Here is a 13,045-nt window from a genome sequence, read left to right as displayed (position 1 = left end):
GCTGGGGGGGGTAGCTGGGGAGAGGTCAATGGGGAAAAAAGGGAGACTTGTGTAATACTTTAAACAATAAAGAATTTAAAAATAATAAATCATTAAGTTTGCGCCCCCAGTAATAATAATAATAAAGGATTGGACTAATCAGCTTCTATATATAGGTGGTTTTTAAATTGCATTACTTAGGATGTTTATCATTTATTTACTCGACTTTTGCCCTTGCATCAAAAAGAGAAAGGAATCTGTCTTAATATTAAGACTTAGGATACTTTGGTTTAAGAAGCTGGTGAGATGCTGAAGGGGGATTAGAATTTAGGTATTACCTACCCAAAATTCAGGAATTGGCAAATAGAGCAGAAATCTCTATCATCAGGTAGTCAAGTAGGTGAGGTTATACTACTAGTGAAATTGTTTTCATTATTTCCTTTACTCTGTATGAGAAGTTTTAGTCTCCAAATAAAAAGTTGAAAGTGCACATATTGGATAAATGATGGATTTTTTCTTTCTTCAAGTTGGTATTTCTTGATTTAAAATCTTAAAGTATATTGACTAGTTTTAGGATTCACTTCAGAGCTTCTTTAAAATGCACAGTGTGACTTGATTTTTAAATCTTTGTTTTACATACTTTCAGGAACCCATTTATTATAGAAAGCAAGAATAGCTGTGTTCTCCCTGGGGTTGGTTGTTGCAGTCAAATCCTTTTAAAACATGAACTAGAAAGATTAGAATTATCAACATATTTAAAATGGCCATTTTACCCAAAGCAATATACAGATTTAATGCAATCCCCATCAAAATCCCAATGTCATATTTTAAAGAAATAGGACGATAAATAATCAGATTTGTATGGAACCACAAAAGACCCCAAATAGCCAAAGCAAACCTGAGAAAAAAGAATGAAGCTGGAGGTATCACACTACCTGACTTCAAATTATACTAGAGCTATAATAACCAAAACAGCATGGTATTGGCACAGAAACAGACACACAGACCAATGGAACAGCATAGAGAGCCCAGCTATAAAACCACATGTATATGGACAGATAATTTTCGACTAAGGAGCCAGAAACACACAATGGAGTAAAGATAGTCTCTTCAATAAATGGTGCTGGGAAAACTGGAAAGTCGCATGCAAACAAATGAAACTGGACTACAGTTTGTCCCCATGTACAAAAATTAATTCAGAATGGACCAAAAATCTAAGTATAAGACCCTAAAAAATAAGTTGCATAAAAGAAGATATAGGCACCAAACTTAATGGTCCCTAGTTGTAGAGAACATTTTATGAACTTGACCCCAAAGGCAAGGGAAGTAAAGGCAAAAATAAATGAATGGGACTATATCAAACTAAAAAGCTTCTGCACTGCAAAAGAAATGACAACAAAACAAAGGTGGCTCCAACAAAGGTTTAATTTCCAAAATATATAAAGAACTCATAAAACTCAACACCAAACAAACAACCCAATCAAACAATGGGCAGAGGACCTGAAAATACACCTCTCCCAAGAAGACATGTGAACAGCCAACACATATATGAAAAGATGTTCAACCTCATTAGCAGTTAGGTAAATGCAAATCAAAACTACAATGAGATGCTACCTCACACCTATTAGAGTGGCCATTATCAACAAGACAAGCAATAACAAGTGTTGGGGAGGTTGTGGGAAAAGGGAACCCTCATTCACTGCTGGTGGGAATGTAAACTGGTACAACCACTATAGAAAGCAGTCTGGCAATTCCTCAAAAAATTAAGAATAGACCTACCATATGGCCCAGCAACCCCTCTCCTGGGTATGTAAATCATGTATTCGAACATGTATCCATGTTCACTGCAGCATTATTCATGGTGGCCAGGACATGGAAACAACCAAAGTGTTCTGTGGTAGAGAACTGGATAAAGAAGATGTGCTACATATACACAATGGAATACTACTCAACCATAAGAAAGGATGAAATAGCACCATTTGCAACAACATGGATGGACCTTGAGAATATTATGTTAAGTGAAATAAGTCAGACAGAAAAAGCTAAGAACCATATGACTTCACTCATATGTGTGATATAAAACTGAAACTTATGAACACAAACAGCAGAGTGCTGGTTGGCAGAGGGAAGTGGGTGGGGAGAAAGGAGTACTAATATGAGGTGACAGGAGAAGATTTGACTTTGGGTGATGGGCACACGGTGCAATATACAGATTTTATAACATAGAAACCCACACCTAAAACCTATATGATCATATTAACCAATGTCACCCCAATAAATTTAATTTTAAAACTATAAATAAAGAAATAAGATTAGGATTTAATACATTTTTTGTTATGTAGAGCATAAAATGTTCTCTACAAGCAAGATTAATCTACTTCCTAGTTGACAGTGTATCAGAAAGTACATACTATGTATTTTTTAATCATGGCATATTTCCAATTTTTAGATTTGTTTATAGTTATGTCAGGAAGACTGAAAGCTTTTTTCTTTATCTTTTCCCAAATCTACTGAATTTAGGAAGTAATAGGATGGTGAACCTGTCACCAAGCTGTTTGACAAAGCTTTTGTTTTGTTTTGTTTTTGCCACAAGGTACTGGAAAGACAAGAACCATCACCAAAAGTAGGAAGAGAGGTACCTTTGGTTTAGCTACTATGTAATAGTAATCACAATGAAGTACAATGTCTTGGTAAGAAAGAGAATACCAATGACATCAATAATGAGTAGCTTGCAACATCAAAGAGACTACTACATGGAAAGTGCAGCTTTTAGAAATGGAAAATATCCAACCCAGGAAAATGCGGAAGTTTATAAAATAAGCAGGTCGCGTGCAAACTGTATTTAAGCAGGTTGGAAAAAAGAAAAGTTGGTGAAAAAAATTTAAGGCAATTATAAGTTTTCAAATTACTCAAAATTAGTTTACTGGAGTGCTACTGGATCTATTTGGTCATAATGGTGCAGAGAACTTGATGAGAGAAAAAAGTAAACTTTAATGATCACTTTGTCCAATTAAAGAAGACATAAGGGAGCATGCTAACTCTATAATTGTCTCCTCAAATTGATGACTTGATGGTAAAGTTGTAAATGAACAGATGATCTGGGTCCAACTGTCAAATTAAATATAGATAGCTACCAGAACTAGCTAATATTCTCCTATATTTGAAGGATCTAAAAGTAAAGTTTTAGGTACAGAGTAATAAATCACTTAAATATAAATTAATAACATGCCTTTTGGGGAGGTTTGTAGATCTTGTGTTCTACTTGATTAGAAGTATGTACAGTATTAAGCAATATGAGTTTAAGTAGGCATATAAAGGTTGTCTTGTGGGCATAAAATTTTAGTTAAAAGTTGTATATGATAAGATAAAGGATAATATTGAACCAGGAAAGGACAGTGATTTATAAATCTAAGTCATGCCTATACATTTATTAAAATATATGCTTGACTATAAATTTTATGTGGACTTACTCTGGATTGCCACTGTGAGATAAGTTGTGAAAGTTCAACATATTACTATTTCCTCATGAGTACTAGCAATTATGATGATAAAGGGATAGAATGTTATTTCAATCATTGATGAGAACATTGCATGTGGATAAGATCTCAAGTAAAGAAAAAAATGAAAGGAGGACCTATGTAATACTTTCAACAATAAAGATTTTTTTAAAACAAAAAAAATGAGACTCGTAGATTCTTGAGTCTTTTGTGTTCTGTGTTGTTTACATGGTGGTTTAGAAGTGTAGGTGGGGCTGATTGAGTTTTCCAAGTTGGAGAGGTAAAAGGAGAATTAAAAGGTAACATATTGCTGGTGGAATGTTAGAATTTTTAATGATTCACCTACCTATAACTTAGTTTACGAGTTCTCTCAGTATCGCTATCATAACATTAATGTGCAACCTATCTATAGCCAGCTGCTTTACTCTAAAACATGTCTGGCTCTTTGGCAGGCTTCAGAGACAACATTTGTTGTATAGGATTGTTTATGGTAGCAGGATCAAGGAAGCTTAGTGAATGTGTGTGATCCAGTAGAATATGGACTAGCCCACCATTTGGAGTTACTGTTGTTCTAACAAAGCACATGTGAAGAGTCAAGGGAATTTGTATGCTTTAAAAAAATGTGTTAATGTCTTATATGATTTATTTTCCTTCATTTAAAAGAATTGATGCAAAACATTTGTGTTATTCCCTTTCTTTCTCTCCCTCCTCTTAGAATAATATAGCTGATCCAGAAGAACTGTTCACAAAATTAGAACGCATTGGAAAAGGCTCCTTTGGAGAAGTTTTCAAAGGAATTGATAACCGTACCCAGCAAGTGGTTGCTATTAAAATTATAGACCTTGAGGAAGCTGAAGATGAAATTGAAGACATTCAGCAAGAAATAACTGTTTTGAGTCAGTGTGACAGCTCATATGTAACAAAATACTATGGATCATATTTAAAGGTAATGTGTGTGCTGTATTATTTGTCATAATGTATTTTCATTATAAGTTTTTCTTTCTTTTTTAAATTCTTTTTTTTTGAAATGCAATGTCTTAAATTAGGATTTGGCAGTCTTTAGCTTCCAGGCAGAATTCAGCCCCATTTATAGTGCCAAATAGAATTTGTATAGATCTAGCAGCTGTATCTTCAATGCATCCCAGTACTCAGCTGCATCATTTTTCCCACACCTGAACCTTTGGATTGATGGAGGAGCAGAAATGCAGCTGGTCCTTGAGACATATCCTTTGTTAAGAAAGAACTTTCCCCCAGTGCTTTCACACATTATTCTCAGTGGTCCGGTCTGTCTCAACTTCAGAATTTATAGACTATGTAAGTCTGTAACTTATTCCATTGAGGTTTGGTCATTATTTATACACCTCTCTTTCCCTCCAGATTGTGAGCTCTGTGATGGAGGGAGATTAGCTCAACTGGTCTTGGTTTTTACATCACTTAGCAGAGGGCATGGCATATCTTATGCAACTGATAAATATTTGTTTAAATGAAATTAAAATGAATAATATCTGTTCCCTCCTACACCCGTCCAAAAAAATGGATTTTTAGTTTCTAGGATCGTGGAATTAGCAGACACCTAAAGTTCCAGCAGATGGAGATGTTACTGCATAACAGAAAACTCTTTAGTTAGTAAATCCACGAGTTCCTGGGTTCCAGAGGTAGTTCAATTTGTGTCTATTGCATGTGAAGCATAAATACAAAAATAGCTTAGGTTAGAGTTTAAATTATGTTAAAATTAAAATTTATTTTCCTAGTGTTGAAATTTTTCAATGGAAGGCACTATTAGTTAGATCTTTGCTTTTTAGGGTTTACATGGGGTGGGTGAGGATTTGTTTTGTTCAATTTTTTTCTTTATTTCTAGGCCAAAAGGGGTATGTTTATAACTTCTCAAGCTGTTGACCTGCATAAAAATTAATGCTATATTTTTATGTTCTGCTGACCAAGTAAGCCCTAGGATAACCTATCTAAAGATACAGGAATTCATCCAACAATTTTCCTGCCTTTTTACAAAGTTTGATTTATTCTAATATTACATGAATTAGATGAATGTGCAAAGAATGCATAGTAGAATGAATCATTAAACAGCCAAATAGTCACTATGTATTATACATTTTACTAGGTGCTAGCTATAAAAATGAACAACTCACCACTGCCATTAAGGAGCTCACCATCCCATATTGCACTAAAAAGGGGCCAATTTTGTTATTAAGTATGTACAAGGTATAAGTAGAGCACAAATAAGCAAGTAGTCACTTCTATCCTTTATTTTGGAGGGGAGGGTGAAGGCTTCAAGAAAGGCTTCCAAGAAAAGGTGTTTCTGCTGGAAATTTCTGTTCAATTTACTTCTTACAGTGAGCCATTACTCCATTTTACTATGTAAATAATTATATAGGAAGCTTATTTAGTGGTAATATTCTTTTTTAGTAATCCTAGGGACACTCAATCTCGTAGTTTTATGTCTCCCCCCTAATTCCCATAGCAGCCTTGGTTACAGACAGCCCCAAGAATTTGTTGTGTGTATGTGTGTGTTGTTATTGTCCTTGTTGTTTGTTTGTTCTGGCTTACTCTTCCTGGATTGAATCCTGCTAATTCCAGACCCTTCCTATTTTTAGGCATAGATAAGCTATTTTTGATAACTAACTTAAAATATTAAATAAGCCCTATTTAAAATGGGCTATTCTATATTATAATGAAAATGGGTACTGAAATGGTATTGACTGTTTTATTGGTTGCTTATAGTCTTTGTTCATATTCAATATCCTCATGGAAAATGAATTGTAGGTCTTTTTGTATTAAATTTCCCTCATGGTACACATGTACCAGTCACCCAGTAAATACTTAATTTTTAAGCAAATAAAACTGATAATTCTTATCCAAATCTTGACTGTAGAATGTTCTCACACCAGTTAGTGACATAAAACCATTATCTAAGATGTCTTCTTCAAGGATTAAACAGAATTATTTTTTTTCTTTTATCCATCAGTAAGTAAAGTCCATGATGGTTACTTTAAGAAACATGTCATTTCATGATAAAATTGTTGAAGTTCACAGCTGGCTGATATTATTTGTATCCTGAATATATTTACCTTAAAGTAAATAAACATATATGTATTAACTCTATATAGATGTACACATATACACAAAAAAAGAAATGTCCTATTATTTTATAACCTTTTCTAATATATTTTATTTAAATTATTTTCATAAATCGACCAACTTGTTTATTTTCCATTTATATTAAAACATAGTGTGGCTCTGTGGGCTTGTATTTTTTAAGTAAAATCCTATCAAGTGTAACAGGGTTCTGTTTAATGAAGTCACTGTAATTCAAGGCTGCATCCTTTAAATACCATCTGGGAACTGCATTATCAGTCAACTTATATTCTTATTGTGACCCATCCTTCCATTTCAGATGACATGGGGAATTTTGTGGGTCAAGTCAATTGAGTAGAGTAGAATATGTGGTTTACATATCCTACTCAGGATATGTGAGTTTAAAGAATAGCTTTAAACTTCACATAACCAAGAAATCACTGTATGCTGAAGGAAAAGTTATTGCTTTCGAGAGAAAATTATATTCTCTTTGGAACTGTATGTAGTTGTAATGATTTTTTTTTTGAGACATGAAAAAATGTACTGGTGTTCATTTTGACTGAGCTCATTGTATAACTTCGTTTTTAAAAACAAGAGTAAAAACAAGACAAACACATCAGTATGACCACAGTATTTTCCTTTCATTTTAGTTCACTGCAGATTTTCTTGAGAAACAAAGTTAGTCTTTATAAAGTGTACTAAAATAAGCGAACCCTTCCTTTCTGATCTCATAATATTGGAAGAATATTTTATAATCTTTAAATATTTTTCTAGTTCAATGTAAATATTAAAATGAAGCTTACTCAGGCATTGAATAGAATTTGAATCATGCCTTTATTTGCTGTTCAAAAATGCCTTTAGATTTAGATTTATGTTTATGTTAAGGAAATATGCTCCCCTCCTGATACTACCACCAATATTTATTTTTTTAAAAAAATAATTGAATGGTTTAAGTAAAATATTCCAGAATAGAGTCTGTACAATTTTGTAGCCGTCTCATTTTTCCTGAGACTTTTGTGTGTGCATAATGTACATAATTCCAGGGTTGGGTGAATGTTTCCGGAATATTCCTTAAAAATAGTATGAGTTTTCCTTTGTTATGTTCATTTCCTTTATATTGACTTTATTAGGGTGCCACTAGTTAACAAAGTTATACTGGTTTCAGGTGCACAATTCAACAACACATCATCTGTACATTGTATTGTGTGTTCACTACCCCAAGTCAAGTCTCCTTCCATCGCCATTTATACCTCATATACCCTTCTCTACCTCCTCCCACCCCCTTCACCCTGGCAATCACCATACTGTTGTCCATGACCAGGACTTTAAAAAAAATACATGAAGGAAATTGAGGAGGGAAATTTTTTCTCCTTACTTTTTTCTTTCTTTTCAAAATAAGAATAGCTTTCAACTTCACATAACACACTTCTACAAAGCCCCATATAAGGTTCAATTCAACAGCCATTTACTTATGTGTATTGTTGTCATTATGCATATTTTCCCTGGTCAGTCTCATCCACTTTATTCTGACAACGTCTAAATTCGTGTCTCTGGTTCCAGCCTCTCTCCTTAGGTCCAGATATGTACATCTAATTTGCCTCATATTATCCACTTACCTATGGTACATAAAATGCAATGACCCCAAAACTGGGGAGTAGTATTTGAGCTAAGTCCTGAGTATGATTTTGAGGGAGGTTGGGATGTGAAGGTGGGGTATAGACAAGAATTCTAAACTGAAATAAAACAGTTCAGAGATGGTAAAGTATCTGGCATGATCTCTACTGTCAGTTGAAGTTCTATAAAATTTTACTTTCTTTTTTTTGTTGTTATTCTCAAGGACATGTTCATCAATTTTGAGAGAGAGAGAGAGAGAGAGAGAGAGAGAGAGAGAGAGAAATCAATTGGTTGCCTCCTGTATGCCCCAACCAGAGATTGAACCCACAACCTAGATATGTGCCCTGACTGGGAATCTTACCCACAACTCTTTGGTGTATGAGACAACATTCCAACCAACTGAGCCACACAGGTTAGGGCTATGCTACATTCTATTTTTTTTATCCTGGTAAAATATACATCATAAAATTTACCATTTTAATAATTTTAAGTGTGCAATTCTGTGACATTAAGTACATTGTTTGTTGTGCAACTATCACCACCATCCATCTCCAGAACGTTTTAATATTCCTCAACTTAAACTGTACACATTAAACTGTAAGTGCTCATTCTCTCCTCATTACGCTCCTTGGTAACCACCATCCTAATTTCTGTCTCTCTGAATTTCACTACCTTAATTTCCTTATATAAGTGAAATCATAGAGTATTTGTTCTTTGGTGACTAGCTTATTTTACTTATACATGCTGGTTTATCTGGTCAATGTCATGATTGGCTATTGGAGTTATAGACCAGCTCACTTCATTCAACATGTACTTGATATATAATAATGATCTCTCAAATACATAAAATGAGTATTTTAAATCTATTTTCTATGAACAAATGCATTCCAAGTTCCACAGCAGCATTTTTCTCCCCTTTGGCCAAGTGTCGCCTTTAGCAACAAACAGTGGGGTTCAAAGGCCTCATGGGGTAACAGAGTTGATACTCTAGACACCAGTAATTTTTTAACACTAGACTCCAACCACTCCTCAGTAAATAGTACAATTATAGAATACTTGCTCTTTAGGCAGTTTGAATTTTGGAACAGAGAGCTACTTCCTAACACTTAGCTGACAAACTATGTTGATGCAGGACTTTAAACTTATTCCTCTGACCCATTTTTTAAAATGTGTGGATCATTTTATAAGTGAAGAAGTGGAGTTTTTCCTACAGAGACTTCCAATGCTTACATGTACAGGATGTATGGTTATGGTTTTCAGTCACTTGGCTCTTTTAGAATTGTAAACCAGTATGTAGACATCTTAGCTTCTTAAATTCTTTAAAAGCAAACCAAACATACTTATTTGCTTTCTCCAACACAAACATCTTTTACCAGAAATCAAAGATAGAAGCTTTAGTCCCTCCAAAAGAAGGAAAACATAGGATATAGATTTTTTTATTTTGTTTTGCTTGTGATTGGTGTTTTTTTTATTGAGAACTGCGGTGGCTGAGGAACTGGTAAACAGAGCCTCTGTGGGTTAAGCTTCCTTGAGCAGGGAGTAACCCCACTAGCTCACCATTTATGCCTATGCCCACTCAGTCCTTGCTTCAGTACTCATACCTGCCTAGCAATCTTCTGAATATCCAGACCTATGGCCATCCTCCAGTGAATCTTGTCTCTGGAAATGGTGATCAGAAGGAAGCAAACAGAAAAGCTATTGGGCAGTTCTGGTTCTCTGCCGGTGTCAGAAGAGTTCTACCTACTTCCACTGGGTTGTGGGGACTAAGAGGAAGCCTTCTTTTCAGATCGAGAAGTTAATTAGTCATAACTTTAATCACATTTTAAACTTTATATGAATATTTTTGGTGAAGAATAGAAGTTGGTAAGGTTCTGTTTTGAATTTGTACCAAACACATTGTTTTTAACTTGGAAAACAGATGCTTTCATTCATGCAGAACTGCAGAAACAGATAAAAATGTTTTATAAGATTCTTCATTTTTCTTTTAAATTTCAGGTGAATGGGAAGCATTCTGAATTCATAAGGTAGAATATAATAATTGTTAGAAATAAACTTGTGCAAAAGAAAAATCTCAGGCTATCCAGTGTTGTGAGAAGCCCTTTCTTCTCTTGAAAAGAATATAAAATACACATCACGTTCATAATTTTGAGGTTCAGAATACCTGGTTTCTATACATAAAAATGAGTTACAAGACCCAATCCTGGAATTCCTATCTCCTTCCCAACATAATGGGAATTTATTTCCTCTCTCTCCTTCTATAGACACTACTTGCTATCAAAGACTCTCAGCTCTTTCTTTCCTCAGGTCAAGCTGGCCCTTTGTGACAGGAGAGAGTGGGTGTCAAGACTAGGGGGAGGGAGCATTGTTCCTCTCTTTCTCTTGTACATCCTACATAGTGTCAGCATCAAGAAAGAAAGAAAGGAGAGAAAGGAGGAATCCTTTCATCTTAAATTAACGGAGCCCGCCATCCCTGGTCTCTAACTAACCCTAGGCCACATCCCGTTCTCCACACTGTAATGTCACCTAAACACTCATCATCATATTACTGGAATCCATTCTCTGCCATGATAAAGCCCCAGCCTCATGAAGATGCTTGCATATTTTCAAACTCCTCAGACATTTTGAATGAGTACTCCCAGGGATTTTAGAATTTGAGGGCTACTGACAATAGTTTGAGAATCTTCATCCCACAGCTGGGGTTGTAAAGCTGAGAAAGGTGTTAACTAGCATCCCAAGTTAAGCATATTTCCCATTATATATATATATATATATATATATATATATATATATATATATATATATATATATATATATAAATTCCCAATATATATATTTTCCTCTAGAAACGTTGTTATGGTATAAATAGTAGTTAGTTTCTCTGCTACTCTTCCTGCTATACTATGGATACCTTTACATTAAATTGTCTTTTGGGGGAATACCCCAGGAAACTAGACATTATTTTTATGGGAAAATGCTTGCTTTATAAATTCCAAACATCTTACTTAAAAATATACTTTTGAAACACAATCCAATCTCAACTTGGCACTTGCCAGTATAGTAAAACCAACCATTTCTCTTCCAGTCAACTCTGTGGTCCCACAAAAATTCAGAGGATACCACTCATGAAATGGTATGGAAAGAGTGACGTCCCTAGTATTTCAAGCTATAGTTGAAAGAAGGAGGAAAAAAGATACAATAGTTTATTCCAACTTTTATCTGATAGAGCTGAATAGTGTGTGTGTGTGTGTGTGTGTGTGTGCGCGCGCACGCGCACACAACTGTTTTGGAATTCACATATATGCATTCTCTCTATGCACCCCATTTGCTCTTGTACAACTTACAGTGAAGTTATCTCTACCTGGAGTGATTGTATTCTTTTTAAACTGTATACTCCCTTCTCTTATCTATTTACCTGGGTAGGGGACAGTATTCTTTCTAGGTTCTATGTTTATAAAACATGTCATTAATCATGGCTGAATAAAGTTGTAAAGTAATAAAAACAAAAAGCAAAAATTAAAAGAAGGCAAAATATTCGGTGTCCTTAAACTCAAAAATTGAATGAAAACACTCAGAATTCCTGTTCAAAATTTCTTCAGGTTTCCATTTATTTCCTCATTCTGTAATGCATCTTTCTTTTCCCTTTAATATTATCATTCGAAATAATAATTTAAAGCTATGGTTTATATTTTCTGGGTTTTATAAAAATTGCTAATAGTTCCATAATAAGAAACAATAGCTACTTAGTTAGCTATATCATAAGCTAACTAAATTTCGAGGAGGATCAAGTCTCAGAATTTTACTTTCATTTTTAATGTTCTATGGAAAAATAATATTCAGGATTCCAAACACTGAACTTTAATATACTGTATTTTAAAACCAGTACATTAGTATATCAGATTTAACGTTTATGTTGGTTATGCTCAGGTTTGTAATTATACATTGTTTCGTGGCTCTTGCAGGGCTCAAAATTATGGATAATAATGGAATACCTAGGTGGCGGTTCAGCGCTGGATCTTGTAAGTATTTTTAAATAAACACACACATCCATGCTATAACCTCTTTTTTAATTGGAGTAAACAACAGCTTTTGGGCAAGCTAAGTGATTGCTTTAGTTAATATGTTCACATTAAACTCTTCAGGACCACTACCCTTACGTAGATTTACTTGTATTGCAGGATTGACCACGTTGCTCACCTTCTTAGAGTATATAAGAAGTGCAAATAGCTTAATAAAATCAAACCCCCCAATTTAGGAATGAGTGTGTGACAGATGCTGTCAGTTTAGAGTTTTACTTCGTAAGGTTATCCCTGAAAAGACTGAATGTTCTTAGATTTTTAAATATAATGTAATTCGAGTAACTGTCACTAAAAGTGGTTCTTGGGTTCTGACCACATAGGCCTATAGATCCCATTCTCTATAGTTTTCTCTTCTCCTTTATAGATCATTTGAAAATGTGATGGCATTTGTGGTTGTCAAATGACTTGGAAGTGCTGCAGCACTTTTAGTGGACAGGGATGAGGATGCTAAAATTCCAGTGTGCAGAAATTCCACCCAATGAAGATGTGTTCACACCCAAAACACCTTTGAGAAATACTGGTTATTTTTGCCAAATTACTGTGATTCTATCAATGTTGTTTTTTGCCCCTTTACAATCTTTATTAAAATGGCATTGTATTTAAAATTCAATGTGAAGTACTAAAGGCAGCTTTGTGTAGTAGAATGACTACTGGGATGGCCTATGGAAGTTTGAGTTTATAGAGCTGGCTCTGTTCATAACTAAATCATTGTGAACCAAACACATAAAATCCTTGGACTTTGATGTCATATAAAACAAAGAAGTGGCACTAAGTTACTTCTAAGTTATA

General features: G+C 34.5%; 1 protein-coding gene across 3 annotated transcripts in view; it reads left to right on the top strand.

Moving 5' to 3' along the window:
* The window catches only part of STK26 (serine/threonine kinase 26), a 54,783-nt gene that overhangs the window by 29,366 nt on the left and 12,372 nt on the right, over positions 1-13,045 (top strand). For 2 of the 3 annotated variants that reach the window (XM_006082090.1, XM_023757935.1), the window contains exons 3-4: positions 4,192-4,422; positions 12,140-12,196. In XM_006082090.1, coding sequence (XP_006082152.1) covers positions 4,192-4,422; positions 12,140-12,196 — 288 coding nt within the window. The remainder of the gene's footprint in view (positions 1-4,191; positions 4,423-12,139; positions 12,197-13,045) is intronic. The other variant, XM_023757933.1, reaches the window with a different exon arrangement.

The sequence above is a fragment of the Myotis lucifugus genome, unplaced genomic scaffold, assembly GCF_000147115.1.
Source record: "Myotis lucifugus unplaced genomic scaffold, Myoluc2.0 scaffold_2, whole genome shotgun sequence".
NCBI classification, from domain to species: Eukaryota; Metazoa; Chordata; class Mammalia; order Chiroptera; family Vespertilionidae; genus Myotis; species Myotis lucifugus.
This window is presented reverse-complemented; position numbering and strand designations above follow the sequence as displayed.